The 17,885-nt window shown below is 46.8% G+C and overlaps 1 protein-coding gene across 41 annotated transcripts in view; it reads left to right on the forward strand.

Annotated features, from left to right (window-relative positions):
• The window catches only part of Sorbs1 (sorbin and SH3 domain containing 1), a 225,707-nt gene that overhangs the window by 116,627 nt on the left and 91,195 nt on the right, over positions 1 to 17,885 (forward strand). For 23 of the 41 annotated variants that reach the window (XM_057780027.1, XM_057780025.1, XM_057780029.1 and 20 more), the window contains 4 exons: positions 475 to 543; positions 3,331 to 3,426; positions 5,557 to 5,685; positions 13,863 to 13,975. In XM_057780027.1, coding sequence (XP_057636010.1) covers positions 475 to 543; positions 3,331 to 3,426; positions 5,557 to 5,685; positions 13,863 to 13,975 — 407 coding nt within the window. Of the gene's footprint in view, positions 1 to 474; positions 544 to 3,330; positions 3,427 to 5,556; positions 5,686 to 13,709; positions 13,737 to 13,862; positions 13,976 to 17,885 lie in introns of all 41 variants that reach the window. The other 18 variants (XM_057780028.1, XM_057780064.1, XM_057780062.1 and 15 more) reach the window with 6 other exon arrangements.

Here is a 17,885-nt window from a genome sequence, read left to right on the forward strand (position 1 = left end):
AGAACACACAGGAAGCCCTGGGCTGTTGCATGTTATGAGACTTCAATAGGAAAGCGGATGGAAGGACTGGTTAGGATGCCATGGCCATCTCTGGGGCAGTAACACAAGGTTCTAGACTGGTGAAGGGTGGCAATCTGAAGGCAGTTTATAGAAAAGGCAGCTTGTCTTTGTCGAGTAGAACTTGCCATCTAGACACTTTTCAAATGTCAAGGAAGCCGCTCCAGGGAGGCAGTAGCCTTTGCATTCTCTACAGCACACTCCCTGTTCCCGGATAACTCTGTGTCCTGTTTGGTTCAGGCCTTAACTCTCCCGTGCACCCTTGTCGCAGGCCTGAGAAATCTGGTAGGATATGTGTGGATAGAGCCGTTCTGTCGGGGCAGAATCCCTCAACTTTATCCCCACCTCGTGCCACGTGGGACTCTGATTGTCGAGCAGACATGGTCACCAACCTTCTGTCCATCTTCTTTCTTTCAGAATATGATGCCGGAAGCTCTAAAGCTGTTGTGAATGGCTTGGCACCCGGCAGCCATGGGCAAGACAAAGGTAAGGCTGTGGAAGAGAAGCTTGGCTTGGTATCGGAAAGCATTTCTCGAAGATGCAGGGCATGCTGGGCAGGGGCCATTCCCACCTTTCTGGGGAAGACATCGTTGGCTTTGTCTTAGGAGGCCTAGCTCCAATGGTGGCTTCTGAGACCTGAGCTCTGGTCCTGCTCTTCATGGGTCTGAAGCTATCTTCTCCAGCTGTGAGATGGTGTGTTCACAAGGATGCTGGCATGGCAGGTTAGATAGACAGTGCCAAGTAAGAGCCACGCCTGATACATACGGCTCTCGTTGGCCTGGAATTCCCTATATACAGCATGCCACCTTCACTAGTCACCAGTAGGAACATCCACAGTCCTATGGTAGAAATTATTTCACTGCCACCAGTTGTACTAGTTATATGTATATCCTCTTAAGTTTTTAACATCCCTACTCCCCTACCCCATGCTGGGCATTCAGTCAGGAAAGACTCCGCATTTGTGGACAGGCACTTTCCCATTAAGCCTTTTTTGTTCCTCGTATTTTCACTTTAGAAATTCTTCCAAAGAGGAGATCTAAATGTGGTATGAAGACATTTGAGCGCCAGGCAGCCCACCTCGGGGGGGGAGGGGCGGGGGGGCTCTGCTGCTCCCTCTTAGCAACTGGGGGTTTTCACTCTTCTACTTAATAAATCCCCTTTGCTTCAAAGAACAAAGCAGACTCTCTCGAGGTCCTGTTTGCCCAGGATGCTCTCACCCCAATCCGACATCAGTGTTGCAGTATGGGTTGACAGGAAGCAAGTTGGAGTCATCTGATAAACTTAATTCCATTTCTGCCGGTGAAAAACAGAGACACGTAGGGGGCCCTTTCATCTCTGCAGGTGCGAGTTCCTTATCTACAGAAGAAGGGAGTTTGAACTCAGTGTTTATTTCTGCATCCTCTCCTGGGCTCCAGTGACTCCACAAACACTCATCTATCTGTGTTCTACAGTATCAGTGAGGAAAGGCTAAACTCCCGGCATGGGGCCTTGAAGTTTAAAAAAAAAAATATTCCCAAAGTATAATTTCAGAGTTTGCCATGTTTAGCCTTTGTAATTTTCATCAAATGCATCCAAATACTCCCCTTGAGAAGGAAGATGTTCACTCAAAAGGATCCCCTGGAAAGAGAAGGCAGAGGGCAGGAGACGGGACTGGGAGCCTGGGTGGCATGAGGCTGAACTCCTTGGAGACAGGAGATCAGTGCTGTCTTGGTCTGCACCTCGCTGGCTTGCCACCCTCCTCCTTTCACTGTGTGGGTTCACTGTGCAGGTTCATGTGAGATACATTCTTAGGGTCTTGGCCCACAGTAGCTATCTTGCACTTGGAGAATTTGGAGAGACAGGGCTGTGGAATGGCTACAAGTGGGTATTTAAGCCAGGAGTGGGCGGGGGGAGGGCTTTTGAAATTTTGGGATTACCAGCTCCAGTCTATAAATCTGTCTATAGAAGAATCTTAAGAGTTTTTGTTTTGTTTTGTTTTTAGGGTTTGGGGGAACACAGGAGGTAGTAATGATTTCCTTCTGCCTTAACAAGACTCGCCTCGTTAAGGAAACAAAGAGGCAGGTTTAAAATCATCAGAGCGCCTTGTCAAAGTCACCAAGCCAGGATAACTAAGCTCCTTTCTCTGCACTTGAGAGCAGAGTGACTAAGTGGTTGGTTTAGCTTCTTGCTTCTTCTTCAGAAAATGCACCCCAAATCCACCCCTACCCCAACACAGTCTCCCAAATGATTTTAAGGTAGCTACAGGATTCCTATGACAGTTCATCTAGATACATGCAGAATTGTCACTTTTGACTTAGTTTTTGCAGACATATACTCCATGCCTGCCAAATGCCTTCCAAAACAGTAGTGTGATGGGCAGGAGGGGCACTGCCCATTTTGAAGGTGTGTCCCATCTTCCTTCCTGTCTCCTTGACAATCCCAGTCATGTGATGCTGAGTCAACAGCCTCTGGTTTCCAAGCCATCTACCCCTTAGGCACAATCTCTGGAGTTGCTTTGACACCACAGCACATCTTTCTTTACTGCCATTAAACGGAAAGAGTGAGGGAGGCCTCACAAGAAGATTGGGGATGGGCCCGCCATTGAGATGGTGGTCTAGGCAGGCAAGGAACAGGGTCTCAGCATCCAGTACTGTGCTGCTGCGCAGAGCCTTGATCATCCACTTGGACACTTGACACCTTTCCCCACCAAGGAAAAGCAAGACCATCTGTTTCCCAACAGATGGGGGTTCTGATTTGCTTGAGGTCAGAGGGTGATGACCATCAGGGCAGGCACAGGATCCTAAAAGGTGTGATTTGGGAGGAGCAATTGTGACTGGGGAAGGGATCAGCAATCTACGAGAATGTTCCTCCTGTTGCTCTACTCTCCTGCAGCCATGATCCTGTCCTCCAAGCCCCCATTGCATAGCAGATGACCCACTGTCACCAGGGACACCTTGTACTCTGATTGTGTCCCCCTTCCTCTACTTGCCAGGCCATCTGTGTCTCTGTAAACCTCTTTGTCCAGAGCCTTGGCAAGCTCCTGGTGTGCCAGGAGGCGCCAATAAACCCCAACCAACTCTATGCGAGTGATGGTTGGAGAAAGGCTTCTGCTGCCTTGGCCCAGAACCCTAAAGAAAGAAAGCAGCTATTTTTAATGACTACATCTACTGCTCTTTGCATTGTTCTCCTAGCGTGGGCAACTTCCTTCCATTGTCTCTGCACAGTTCCTCGACTTGCCTGAGTGTCTCCCAAATGTTCTTTCTGGATGCACCGTTTACCCTTTTGTGTTTTCAGCAACTGCCGACCCTTTACGTGTTCGCTCTATTTCTGCTGTTAAAATAATTCCCGTGAAGACAGTGAAAAGCCCTTCAGGCCTGGTACTCCCTCCAGGTATCTCTCTTTGGGGCTGTTTCCTTTAATTGTCGGATCGTGCATGGGTTCTTCTCTTTGCTTCTAACACCATACTGTGAGCCTTAATCCTTGCATGTTTGGAAGCCATTTCCTTCTCCTAAGTTGTTTCCTTTCTTTGTGTGTGTGTGTGTGTGTTCTATCTGTAAGTCTGTAAGCCAGGAAGTAGGGGAATCTTTGTGTGGTGTGTGTGTGTGTGTGTGTGTGTGGTCGGTCTGTCTGTAAGTCTGTAAGCCAGGGTGTAGGGAAGAATCTGAGGCTGCAGTCTTGTCCTCTCTGCTTTAGAAGGGTTAATGCGGACGCTCAGCCTTCACTCTGGGATGGGGCTCTTCTAAGAGGTTTGCAACTCCTAAGACAATACAAAGTTTTAGAAGAGCTAACCTGCCCTCTCACAGAACCTCTGAGTCAGGGTGAATGAGAAGTAGCTCCTATAGATGTCGGATGTTGGTTCCCTGTGTGATGCTCAGGCCATTCCCAGGAGCATGTCGGCCAGCCCCTCTTCAGCTTCACCTGCAGTTACTTCCTGCCTCTCCTCTCCAAGGGGCGGGGGTGTACGGTTCATCTGAGGCTCTGACTCAGAGAGACAAGTGGAGCTCAGAAGTTGGGCAGATCTGGCTGTGTGTCCAGGACCATACAGATGGGCTGCGGCTTTGCCAGTTTGCCGCACACCCCTTTGAAGTGACTGTAGTCTGATTTTTCCAAATTGTATTACACCAGCCACTCACTCTCTTGATGGGGTTAGGTGTTCTGTGAGCTTGCCGCATGGTCTGTGGTGTATTGTGGGTCTGTGCTTTCCTTGCCGTGGAAGAGGGCTGCTGGGGTAGGGATTGAGAACAGGGAGGAAGGAGGCTTGGCTCCTCACTCCCCTCGCCCAGGAACAGACATGGGCAGCGTACTGAGTCCCGCCCAAAGACACACCCTGAGCTTCATCCTCTCATCCTCATTGTGATCATTTAGGTCAGGAAGCTGGACTTGGAGCAGTTGGGGGGTGGGGGTGGGGGAGTGGAAGTGAGTGTAGGTTTGGACTCAGAAGCTGGTCTCTGAGCAGTTTGGGGTATGGAACTGAGCTTAGAAGCTGAACTCTGGGCAGTTTGGAGTGTGGGGAGTGAGTGTGGGGTTGTGCTCAGCTGCACATAAGGACACACTTGGCACATGCACTCCGTGAAATTGCGTGGTCTGCCCTAGTTTCCTGCCTCATCACTGATTTTCCTGAAGGATGACACCAGGCCCGTTAAAACAAGCCGTCCTTTCTGTTAACCACACTGTCAGCTAGTTATGGAGAGCCACGGTCAGAAATAGTAAACGAAACTTTCTAGACACGGACAGCTCCTCGCAAGCTTTAGATTGCATAGGAAAAGATGTTGCCTGTGGAGGCTGAGTAGTGTCTGTGATTTAAGACATCACCGCGGGACTGGGGACACATAGCCCTGGATATGGGTGGCTGCTTTGAACGCTTTCTTAAAGATGTCCAGGATCCCTTGTTGACCCTGGTACCTCTGAAGGTAGATGGTTGGGACTCTATGTAGATCAGCAGAGGTTCCGAGGACACTTTTGTGCTGCGTGGGAGCTGAGCCTATGGCCACCCTGCTGGCTGTGTATTCCCTCATTATGTTGGAGTGTGAGAGCTCCCATCCGTGAACAGCACCCCCTCTTTCTCAGAGTTCAGGGGTCTTAACCAGCGAAAGCGATTCTCTTCAGGACATCCCTGATGCGCCTCATTGCCCGCTGCCTTTTCTGTGAGAAGGTGGATCCGCAAGCTTGAGGGATCGTTCACGAACTCTCCTGTGAGCCATGCCATACTAACTGGCCAGAAATCCGCTTAACAATTTGAACTTCATTTCATAGAAGGAATGAGCCAGCTTCCATCGGGAAATGTTTCAGCTGACATTGTAATTCATGCGTTTACTCAGCACGTGCCTTGCCTCTCCTCCCTAATCTCCTGATGCTGCCATGGATTAATTGTCATTGGCCATAGATAGATGGTTGGAGAGTAGGCATAGATGTCCCCAGGTTCATCTCATTCCCCTGCTGTAACCATCCGCTAACGGTCTATCATACAACTCCCTCAGGTACCTTGGATCTAACGCTCTCCTTTGGATCTTTATTTCTCAGATATGGACCCTACAAAAATCTGCACTGGAAAAGGAACAGTGATTCTTCGGGCCTCGCCTTCCTACAGGGAAACCCCAAGCAGCAGCCCTGTGAGCCCTCAGGACTCTCCGAAGCATGAGAGTAAGTCAGGTGTGCCACTCTGGAGACTGGGAGGGGAGTTACGCAGAAGAGAAGGCTGGGGAGAAGTCTTGTGAGTTCATCAGGCACGTCCTTCTTCCCCAGGGTCCCCAGGACAGTGACTTTGTCCCTTCTGTGATAATTCTTAGTGAGTCAAGCTCTGGACTATAGGTGGCCGTGTGCTTTGGGTGAAGGCACAGCCTCGTGATCTCTACTTTAGTATGGGCTGGTTCGGTCTCTAAACACTCTCTGGGCCGTCATTCTCTGTGCCTCACAGTCATCAGAAGTAGACAGGCAAGAGGGGCTCAGCCTGGAGTTTGAGACTTGCAGTGTCTGCTTGCAAGTCTAAGGTGAGGTCTTTGATTTTATGTTTCTGACAAGTTCTAAGGTCGTGCTGTGGAGCTGGCCCAATGACCACGTTTGAAAATGGCTACAGCAAATGGGTTTTTCTCTTCCCTGGAAACTGGGAAGCTAAGTACACTCTTGGAAACCAGAGTGTATAAAGGAAACAGGGCTTGCAACTTTTCGTACAGTGGGAGGTGGGTGTTGTTGACACGGTGGGATTATGTAGGATGCAAATGAGTAATGCTCGCATCTCCTGACTGTAATGGGTACCAAGGTTGATGCTTGAGAAGGAGGCCAGGCTAGGGTTCAAACACAAGCTCCCTAAAAGCAATAATACCCATCCTCTGGGAGGTCATCTTTGTTCCTAGGCCTAGGGAATGCCTGAGCAGTCCTCAGCACCAAAAGCTGGCCAGGGGCTTTTTGGTCTTATTTCTAAGCCCACTCTTGATTCCTGACCTATTGCAGTTTGCAGCTTTTCCCTTCTTTGGGAAAGATGTGGGTGAGAAGAAAGGCAAAATAATTTCTTCAGAAGGCTGTAGGGTGTGTGGGGAAGAGATGATCCCAAGGAAAAGCCAGTGAAGCAACCTTTACTGATCAATTCTGAGGCGATGGAGAGGGAGGCTTGAGCTCCCTCTAGTGGTTGTAACTGGCATGACTACAGAGCTCGGCTCTCTCCACTGTGGCACATGCTATGGAACTACTGTGCTACAGAATTACATGTGCAGTTGAGGTGGTCCTATGGTAATTCCTATGGATTTATCCCAGTGAATTTGGTGGGAAAAATTCAAAATTTTTCAGCAAGTTTTAAAAAATTTCTAACACTACATGTACTTGGAAGAACTGAGAGGCAGTTATCAGTCATGCACACTTTTTTAAAAAATAAATTTTATTTGTTAAAAAAAGAATATAGTGCCAGGTGGTAGTGGTGCCCATTTTTAATTCTAGCACTCAGGTGGCAAAGGCAGGTGGATCTCTGTGAGTTCAAGGCCAGCCTGGTCTACAGAGTGAGTTCCAGGACAGGCAAGGCTACCTAGAGAAACTTTGTCTTGAAAAACAAAACAGCAACAAATATTACAGTATAAATTAATTTTCTCCCTTCAGCCTCACCCATGAACCCCCCTGTCCTTACTCTCATTAAGATCATGGCCTCTTTTTCTTTGTCATTATTGATGGCAGTGGTGGTGGCTGGGGCAGTGGCGGGAGTGGTGGCGGCGGTGGTGGCTGGGGCGGTGGTGGTGGTGGTGGTGGTGGTGGTGGCGGCGGTGGTGGCTGGGGCGGTGGCGGCGGTGGTGGCTGGGGCGGTGGTGGTGGTGCGTGTATTCCTAAATGTCTGAATGCAGGGTGCCCTGTCTATATACTGTCACCATATGTATCTATTTTTTGGGCTGGCCCTTTGGCATTGGATAGCCAATGATGTGCTCGTCCCTGGAGACTCTTCTGCTGCTCTCAGCACTCCTCAGTTGCCTGTAGTTCTTTGTCTAAGGTCGAGGCCTCTTGAGCTTCCCCCTTCCGCATTATCATGTCTGCTGGTGTTGTCCCTGTGCAGGTTTAGACAGCCATCTTGGTGAGACTTCATGGATATAGCATCTCTGACGATGCTGGGAAGCACAATCTCACAGCAAGCTTCCTGTTCCCCAGCCTCTTAGAATCTTTCTGCCCACCCTTCCACAATGATCCCTGAGCTCGAGGTACAGGAGTTGTATTGCAGATGTATTGGTTGGGACTGGGATTCACAACCATGCATTTAACAGGTTGTGGTTTTCTGTAGTGGTCTTTGTCTGTTGCAAAGAGAAGCTTCCTTGATAAGGGGTGGGAACTATACTTGCCTGTGGCTATAACGATAAATAAATGCTCGAGTGTCATTAGAAATTATGCTGGTTTGGTAAAGCGGTGGTTATAGCTTCTCCTCCAGGATCCATCTTATAGTAAATAAGTGTCTTCCTCCTAGTAAACAGAGGCTGTTGGATCCTTTCACCGCCTGTGCTCTCCATCTCTGCCGCCCCCATCCACCCCTGTAAGTTTCCGTGTTGCTGGCTATTGGCCTGAGCTAGAGGCGCCAGTCTTCAGATGGCTCCCAACACCTACGTTACAGAGATACCTCCAGTTTTCAGCTGTTGCTCTAACTCCCTCTTTTTGAGAGAAAGTATAGCTAGACTATCACAGAGTCATCTGCTTTTTGGTGTTGGCACTTTCTGTCTTTGAAATCTGGGCAAATCCATCAACCTTAGATGGCTTCGTTCTCATCTATAAATTGGGCACTATTATACTGGAGTCGGTGTCCTTAATTGAGCTCTTTCATAACAAGCATTCCTCACAGGCCTATCCTAATAACCCTCATTGTTGACGTACGTCAGGAGGCCTGCTAAAGGTTGAATCCTACCAGTTTGAAGGCATGATCTTCTGGGATAGGAGTGAGGGCAGTGGAGATGGAGGACAAGATAAAGTGTCTTTGAAAGAATGAAATGACAGGGCTTGATGCAAGACTCCAGGACCCCAGGCTGGCCCGGTGGTTTTCTAGATTATGGTTCTCGAGGAGATGAGGGATTTGTGAAGGATGTTGGGAAGAGATGTTCTATTCCATCATTGCTATGCTGAGTTTCCTGACAGGAGAAGGGCTTCAGGAGAAAGTTCTAGGAGGCATTTGGAAATCAAAGTCCACAGTGCAGATACATGAGTCTTGTGAGTCCACATGAACCAGAGGAAAATCGAGAAATCTTCTGTCGTGGATTGCTGCTACCAAGATAGAACACACATGTGAGCATCAGACCAGGGAGAAAGAAGCTGGACCCTCAGATGGCCCATTTAAATCCACTGTTCAGACTCAATGTTTATGATATATACATTTAAAACTTTTGAATTTTATTTTTAATTATGTATGTATGTGCAATTATGTGGGTTGCAAATGTAGTACAGGTGTCTGTGGAAAACAGAGGTGACAGATGCTGTTGGACCTGGAATTATGGGTGGTTGCAAGCTGTTTCCCCGTCCATGTAGGTACTGAGAACTGAACCCCAGGGTTCTTTGAAAGAACAGCAAGGGCACTTAACCACTGAACCAGCCTCTAGATTAGCAGTTCCTTGCTTTCTGGGCACTGTGCTCATTGGCCCCAGTGTTTGCTGCAAAGTTACCCTAGGCCAGAATGACTTGCAGCCACAGTTAACTCATTTCCTCTTGTGTGATTCTTCTGTAGCTGGGCTTTCTTTGGGACCCCCAACTCCCCAGTAATGACACGGAGACTTAAATGTTTAATTATAAAAGCTTGGCCTTTAGCTTAGGCTTGTTCCCAACTAGCACTTATAACAAATTAATCTGTTTCTGTTAATTCTGTTAATCTACATTCTGTCATGTAGCTTTTTACTTCTCTTCCATTTCATATGTCCTACTTGCTCCGTGTCTTGCTGGCATCTCTCATGCCTCTAGGTTCTAACATCCTGAGTTTCTTTCTCTGTCGGAAGTCCTGTCTAACCTCTCCTGCCTGGCTATTGGCCATTCAGCTTTTTATTAAACCAAGTCACAGCAGTATATATTCACACAGTGTACAGATACCCTGCAACACTCTTCTGATTGGCAGTAGCAAATGTCTTATAAACTAGGCACTCTTTACCCATTAAATCAGTCCTTTTTATGAGCATATGTATAAGAATTAGGGCCCACTGAAAAGTTCGAGGAAAGAGCCTCAGAAGACAGCATCCTCCCTTCTGACACCCCACTGCAAATTTAGGGGACTTCTCAAACCACCTCAGGCTCAGTGCTAATGCCCAAAGGGTCCAGTTTGTTTACTACAGGGAAAGGATAGAGATTAAAATCAGCCCAGAGAAGCGCATGGTATAGGGTCTAGGGAAATACCAAAGCATTCCAGACACATGGTTTCATAGCGTCAGTGTGTGAGCCTCTGTGTCTAAAGTTCTGCTGGGGCTCTGAACGTGGGTGTACACCACTATCTTCCTTGAAGACCTGTCTCTACTCTAGTAGGCAATGAAGCTCTTACTGGCTCAGAGTCCTGGCTCCAAATCATATTGGTGTGGTTCAAGTCTCCAGGTTAACAAGATATTCCTATTCGGTGTAGCATTCCAGGGACTTGGCATTTACCTCCCAGAAGCCTAGGGTAAAGGCCAGACTTTTTAATTCATGATATTAAATTCTCCACTATGTCACATAAATAAAAGGAAGGTAGAAGTGAGAGTTAGTGCACATGTGAGCCTACTTCTAGCACAGATCATCACCTTGTGAACTCTTTCCCGACCACTGTGAACCTGCCTTAATGAAAAGTATCCTAAGATCCCAAGAAGAACTGACTATTTAAAAAAAAAGCAAGAAACCAAAAATGAAATTAGAAGTGAGTAAGATAAAAGCAGCTCTCTGGAGGCCTTTAACCATGGGACAGAAAGGTACCTAAAGAGCAGATGGGATACAAGGCAAAATAGATTATGTCTTTAACTGAAGGGCTGAGCATCTCCAGGCTACAAATCTACCTACGAGCCAACCTTCTGTTTTATTGGAGGAAGCATCGTGACAGTCTCTTCCATCAGCAGTCGGTGATTGATGACTGTGTATGTAAAGCTTCACCTTGTGCACGCAGATATAATTGGCACTGGGCTGCTCCCAACCTTCAAGATTCAGAAGAAAAGATAATGGATGAGGATTGAGGAAATGCCAGAGATACGTTCTCCTTCAATAAGGAGCCAGGCTGCTTATTGAGATCCGGGGAACTACCCTTCTGGGCACAGTGAGGGAAGCAGTTTTGAAGATTTGAAATGAGAAGAAAAAAAAAAACCCGAGTCATTTCCAAGGACAGTATGACTTGGGTTTTATTAAATGGAGAGATCATATACTGTAATTTATATCTTTGGGAATTTTCTGATGTTTTGAGCTGGATGTAGTGTTACACACCTGTAATCTCAGCTAGGGAGGCAGACACAGGAGAATTGCTGAGAGTCTGAGGCCAGCCTGGGCTACAACCAGACTGTATAGTAAGACCCTGATTCAAAAGCAGACAGGGCTATGATGATGACTCACTACTGCCAGTGCAGGTACGAGGGCCTTGGCCTTGAATCCCTAGCCCTTGTGTAAAAGCCCAACATAGCTCTTTGTCTGTAACCCGGTGCTGGGGGGTGGGGAGGGAGAGAATCTGGAACATACTTAGGCTTCCTAGTGAGCAGTCTAATTAAATCAGTGAGTGTCAAGTCTAGTGAGAGACCCTGTTCAAAAAGCAGGATGGATAGAGACTGGAAGATTCTCAGTTGTTGACCTCTGACCTCCACATGCACACACATAGGCAAGCATACCCATATATATATTCTTCACACATTGGCATAAAACACACAAAACCCCAAACCATAATAAATATACACATACCCTGTAATTTATATCTGTAGGGATTTATTTCCCTGTGTTTTGGATTTCAGTTTTATAAAGCCCATACTTTATGCCATATATTTTATTTTAATATGTTTGAATTTACTTTATATGTATGAATGTTTTGCCTGCATGTACCGTGTATATGCCATATGATATGCCTGGTGCCTGCAGAGGTCAGAAAAGGGCATCAGATTCCCTGGAACTAGAGTTAGGATTGGTTGTGAACCACCATGCTGACACGTCAGGGTTTACACCCTTAAAGAAAACTGACTAGTTGGGGCTTGAACCTGGGTCCTCTGCAAGAGCAACACATATTCTGAGCCACTGAGCCATCTGTCTCTCCCACCGCTGTGCCATATACGTTCATTTGGTCCTGTGACTCATGAAAGAGTCACGAGGATGCAGTCAACAAGGCAGAAGATTGAGCTCACAGGAAGTGATCTGGTTGCATGAGGATGACTTCCTTCTGATGCCTGTAGTTTAGAAGAACAGTCACTCCTACGTTTTCATGACATGTCTGTTTTCCAGTGTGACTTGAATAGAACCTACCCAACAGGAAACCAAAAAGTCGGCAAAAGAATGTGTCCCTGAGTCTGTGTGCTGCGTTTGCCCCCATCCCCAAGGAGCAAACCTGTTGCTATCTGGTGTATATATAAAGTGCATCTGGAAAGTGGCCCAACAAGGGGTGTCTAGAAATAGCGACGTGGAAAAGAAGGGAGATTAAAAGTGTTAGAGTGAAGAGGATGAAGGGCCATTGTCACAGAATGTCACCTGTATTCTCAGGGCTGCCAGGTACAGGAAGTTGTCTGGGCCAGGCACCTAGGTAGCAGAGAGTATTAAATGGTTACCTTCACATGCCTGATCTCAGACTCCTCGGCAACTTTGAGAGAAGGTCAGTCACAGGGGAGAGATTCTGGTTTACAGATAAGAAATGTGAAATTTAGTGTGGTTAAAGCCTCGCTCCGGTTACCCAGCCAGTCCAGTGCAGTAATGGCAGCATGTGGGGAACATATGCCCTGTGAGAGTTTAACACGGTGCTCTTGGAGAAGACAGCTAGGAGCTGTCTGGAAGGCGGTGGCAGAGATGTAATAGGCAACCTATACAAGGGAATATAACTGAGTCACCTTAAAATTCTGGATTTGGGGGTGTGACAATATGTTGTTTCCTCCTAAATAAGGATATTTTAGAAATAATATCTGTATTTTTGAGACGATCTTAAAATGCTTTTTGATCACCTCCCCCTTCCCAGCCCCGTGTAGATCCACTCCACCTCCCTACCCATTCAGCTTTATGTGCTGCTACTGCATTGCTTCATCCCTCTGTGTGAGGCTTTCTGATCTGGGCAAAGCATTTGGCCTCTCTCCTTTCTTATCCATGAACTACAGTAAGCATTTAACTAAATTAAATACTAAATAGGTGTAAAAAAGTGAAGCCATGTCTGGTCCCCGAAAGGTGCTTAATAAATGTTTGTACATCTCGACTTGTCCTCTGGGGAGTCTGCTGTTGGTCTGAGAGACCCACACCGATGTAGAGGCTTAGACTCAAGGACAGTGAGTTCCCTGCTTGTCTCTACAGGAGTGAGAAAAGAAGGTTCTTCAGGAAATAGGGGACAAGATGTTAAAAGATTGCAAGAGTAGGGGTGGCCAAACTGGCCACGAGCAAAATCCAGCTTATTGGCGAAGATGGCTTTTATATTTTAAATGGCTGATAGAAAAATATGAAGAAGAATGATACTATATACCATGTCAAAGCCTTTGAAATTCCTGATCTGAACTGTAGTCTTCATGATTATGTAACAAAGTTGTTTCACCTCTCCAGCCCATATTGTGAATGTTTTTGTGCCTTGTGTAATGGGACAGAGACAGGGATCAAAAACCAAATAAGCAAACAAAGCCCCCCTCCCCCAAACAAAATCGAAAACATGCTATAGAGGCTTCAGTCATGTTCTGCCACTAGGGTCCAGTAATTAACTCAGCCCGCTAAGGTGCAGTCATGCTTAGCCTACAGCAAGCTTTGGGGTGGGGAACGAGACTGCGAAGGACTGGACAGCAGAGAGTTCTTTTGCCTTTCAGTCTGTAAAGTAAGAATGTCAAGGAACAATTGTTTCTTCATTCCTGTGAATGTAGCCTTGTGTTCTCAAAGGTCAGCGCCTGTGAACACATCATGGTTTCAAGTGGGTTCCTATGGTAATGGGGCCGTGGTGACTGAGGGTGTTTTGTGTCAGGCCAGAGCTGCTGATTTTCATCGGTCAGTGTGTCTCATGCTTGCTTCCCGCAAACGTAACCGTTTCTGTTTTTCCCTTTTTGTTCTCATCCTTCTTGCTCCTCGCACAGGCCTGGAGCCAGAGGACCCTCCAGCAGGTATGGCTTTGCATGCCTTCTTTCCTCGTGTGCCTTGGGGGCACCTGGGATCCTTGAATTCAAGGAAAGCCAGCGGGTGTTACCTAGGAGTGATGGGGTTTGTTTTTGGTTTTTGTCTTGCCACAGAGGAGTGGAGACTTTCATCCAGTGCCGATGCCAATGGCAACGCCCAGCCCTCCCCACTTGCTGCCAAGGGCTATAGAAGCGTGCAGCCCAGCCTTTCTACTGACAAGCCCCAGGTAGGTGTGTGCCCACAGATGGGGTGGGAACTCAGCTGTGGTACCTATTCTCAAATTTGGCAGCCCAAACTTGTGGCTTCCTGCTAACCTAGCTGGATTGTGGAGCAGGAGTTCAGTCTTTGGTCATCTCTGAAATAGCTTTCTTAGGAGGAGAGTTGGGATCAAAGGGAGCAGGAGTATGGTTTTGTCTGTGTGGCTGTTGGAAATAGGCCTGCTGTTTTCCAGGATTAATATACACGTGGAAGGGTTCTAAAAGAAGAATTCATTTAGCCTTGGGCAGGTTGAGCTTATTTTTAAGGGATTCTTTAGAGCATAACCAGAGGAAACTCTCCGGTATTTACACCATTAACTTTCTAAAGCTGAGACTCTGAACACTGTGGTCACAGAGGGACATCAGGTATTTGTGACCAGACCATAAACCCAGTAGCCCAAGGGCCTAAGGACAGAAATCACAATGGTAACACACACAGCCTGGCCTCAACATCCAGCTCTGCTCTGCAATAGAAAATCCCCCGTTTACAGCCATACCACCGTATGAACAGTATTGAACCGGCACAATCTTGTGTGATATTGAAAGCTAAGCCGGGTTAGGCATGGCCAGTACTTGCATGGTGTACTGCTATTACAGTTTGGAGTAGGGTTGGCTTTAGTTGTTGTTGCTGGGTGGTTTTCTACCCTTTTTTCCTTCTTCTTTCTATACTTTGTTATTTTGTTAAAAGGCATAGGTCCTGTCATTCCAGTGGTGTGTGAAGGATGCTGTATAAGGAGGAGCCACTAACATGGAATGGAGCCATCTTCCTTATAGGAGATGCTACTGCTCAGACGATCCCTGGGTGGTACAAGCTACCCTGCCTCGTTCTAATGCTCCTAGAACAGACCTGACTCCCCATTCTGCAGTTTGTCCCTCATCTGTCTTGTTGGAAGGCTGCACTGTAAAGCCTTTCTCCCTCCTGCCTTGACTTACCTCCCCACTTTCAACCTTGTACACCTAGGTCCTGGTTGGAGACAGGAGCCTTGGATACGCCTGGCCCCCCAGAGGTCACTTGTCCATTAAAAGACTTGCCAGAATTTTCCCATTTCTGCAAGTTTTCTGAGTATGTAATGTGTTGTCTGTGGCAGTAGCGCTTCTTCACAGTCGTCTCAAGGATGGGTACTATTGCTCTACCCAGATTCGAACACAACAAGATCTAGTCAAAACAGAGATTGAAGAGCTTTGTCTTTCACCATCACCGAGCCCCAAAGGCTAACCTCCAAGGCCTCTTGGTTTTGGACACACACGCAACACACAAAAAATGGTCCAGGATAGGATTGTATTTCAAGGATGAAAACCTTACCCCTGAACAAGGCCGGGACTCATTTTCCAGTACCATATAAATAAATAAATAAATAAATAAATAAATAAATAAATAAATAAATATCACATGGGAGATAAAAATGAGTCCTTTAAAAATACTTGCATTTAACACAACTTTATTAGGTACTTGGATTCAAACCAATCGGCTGAACGTTGCCCTCAAGGAGTTCATAAGGGAAGCTGGATAGTAAGGTTGAGCATCCTGTGATATCTCTCTATGTGAGCATGTTTTGATCTGTTTGTCATTCAACTTCACGTTTCCTGGTCTGCCCTCAGGGAGACTGGCAAACGGCTGACCTAAGAATTTTGTCCTGCACTTCCAATGTAAGATTTGCTATTTGAACGTCAAGGATGTCTAGTACTTTGCAGATTTAGTTTCTGAAAGTAAACATGAATTCTTAACTGGGTAGTGCTTGCTCTAATTACACCTGGGCTTCAAGAAAGGCAAAGCAAGGTGGACAACTGCTTGGCTTTGTTCTGGCCCTGTGGATTTTATGGATCTGTTGGCAGAACATTTTCCCTTCAGGACTGAGTTGGGGTCCAGAAGACGGATGGCTAGGTGGGAATTCTATGTCTTGCCCACCTGGGCTTGCTCCCTGCTGTTCCCCGGACCACGGAACCACAGTGTCCCTTTCTGTGATGTCATCATCAGCATGGTAATCCTAGTAGAGATGAGGTTTGGCAGTTTCTGGGAACTATATAAACTATGAACTTACGTTTTCCAAATAGCCTCCCTCTCCCATCGGCCCACCTTCTAAAAAGATGTGGAATTTCATTAGTGGTCAGGGGGCAGATTAGGCTGCAGTACTTAGGATGAAGCAAAAAGCTGTTCCTTTGTGTCCTTGCTTAGCCTAACTCCCTCCTCCTCTAGAGTTAAAAGAAGCCCCAAGACAGGAAGTTTTTTGACTCTGTGTGTATTGTAGACACTCTGGGGAAGTGTCCTCTCTGCAAGGTCACAACCCTAGGAGGGCTTGTGCCTGATGTCATGCAGTGCTAGTACCATACATGGCCATGGCTGAATTAAGTTTAAAACTCATAGAAACAGATTTCTATGTTTGGACAAAAGAAATAATGTACAAGATACTCTAGTGCAAAGTCAAAGTAAATCTGAGCCCAGAGCGAAATGATTTTCTGCTCGCTTCTCATCAGCCCCATCCTTACTTGACAGTCCCAGTGGTGGGAGCTAGCTCAGTTGCTTTGTCTGGGTATTGTAAGCTAGACTGCAGAGGGTCCCAGCACTCAGTCTAAGTTCATCAAGCCAAGGAGGGCCTCTCGGTTGTGGATTTGGGGCTTGTATAAATGGTCACGCTCCATTAGCACTATGTGGGGCAAAACAGAGATCTGGTTAACTGAAAATACCCAGATAGTTGCCTCTCCACCCAGACTATCTGTCATCTCAAACTTGTGTTTTAGGTGTAGGCTGTTCATTGTTTCTGGATGATAGTCTAATCCAGCATCATAAAGATTTTTTTTCACTTTCTCACCTAGTCCCCTTTCTAATGTCTTCTCCTTTCTCCACATAACTCCTACAAAATATAAAATAAAATTAGAACTAGCCTCAGTAATCAGTGTGTATGGCACATGTATGTGCATATGCAGCTGTGCTCATGTGTGTGTGCATATACAAAGACAGAAGGATGTTAGGTGGTTTCCTCAATGGTTTTCTGTCTTATGCCTTTGAGACAGGGCTTTTCACTGAATCACAAGCTTGCCATTTCAGCCAGGTCAGCCGGCCAGTGAGCTCTGGGATCCCTCTGTCTCTTCCCCCACATCATCAGGGTTACAAGATTTTACGGACATGCCAAGCTCTTTATTTCGGCCCTGGTGATTCGAACTCAGGTCCTCATGCTTGCAGAGCAAGCAGGCTTACTCATGGGGCCATCTTCCCAGCCCCTTCCTAGGTTTTGACCACAACACATCTGCCGTAATTCACCAACTTCTAGACTTTCACATGTGTGCAATTAAAGGACGGTTCTGGTTTTGTTCTCATGCTGAAGTCTGAAGATCAGGGCCAGCAAGTAGAGTCTGGGAGGGAGCCTTGGTGCTTCTTCTCTGGAGTCTAGTTCCCAGGTGAGCCACAGGTTGGCTGAGAAGGACCAGGCTGGAGGGTCACCGTGCCTCCTGTCCCTCTGCCTACTGAGACCCATGCAGGAAAGCTGTTGAGTGGAGAGGGGAGAGGTACGGGTTTTAACTGTAACTCAGCCTGTTACCAAAGCTTTGCCCTCACCCTGTGACTAAAGCTGTATAGAAATTATTTCTTGTGCATGGTGATGGACCGACTGAATAAACCAGACTCAGCCCAGCCCCATAGGCTAATTATATGCCAAATGACTCAGGCTTCTTCTGACCCTGTGCCTCAGAAGTGGGAGACTACATGTTTTTAATCTCTCGACTGTCTCCATGCCCTTTGATTATAGTTCTGGAGTTTGAATTCAGAGCTTTATACATGCTAGGCAAACTGAGCAACATTCTCAGCTATGTTCTTAGTGATGAATTCTGTCAGATGATTTCTTCTGAGAAAACACGTGGACTCCGTTTTCAATGTCCTCCTCCCCT

Source organism: Chionomys nivalis, chromosome 8 (assembly GCF_950005125.1).
Source record: "Chionomys nivalis chromosome 8, mChiNiv1.1, whole genome shotgun sequence".
Classification (NCBI taxonomy): Eukaryota; Metazoa; Chordata; class Mammalia; order Rodentia; family Cricetidae; genus Chionomys; species Chionomys nivalis.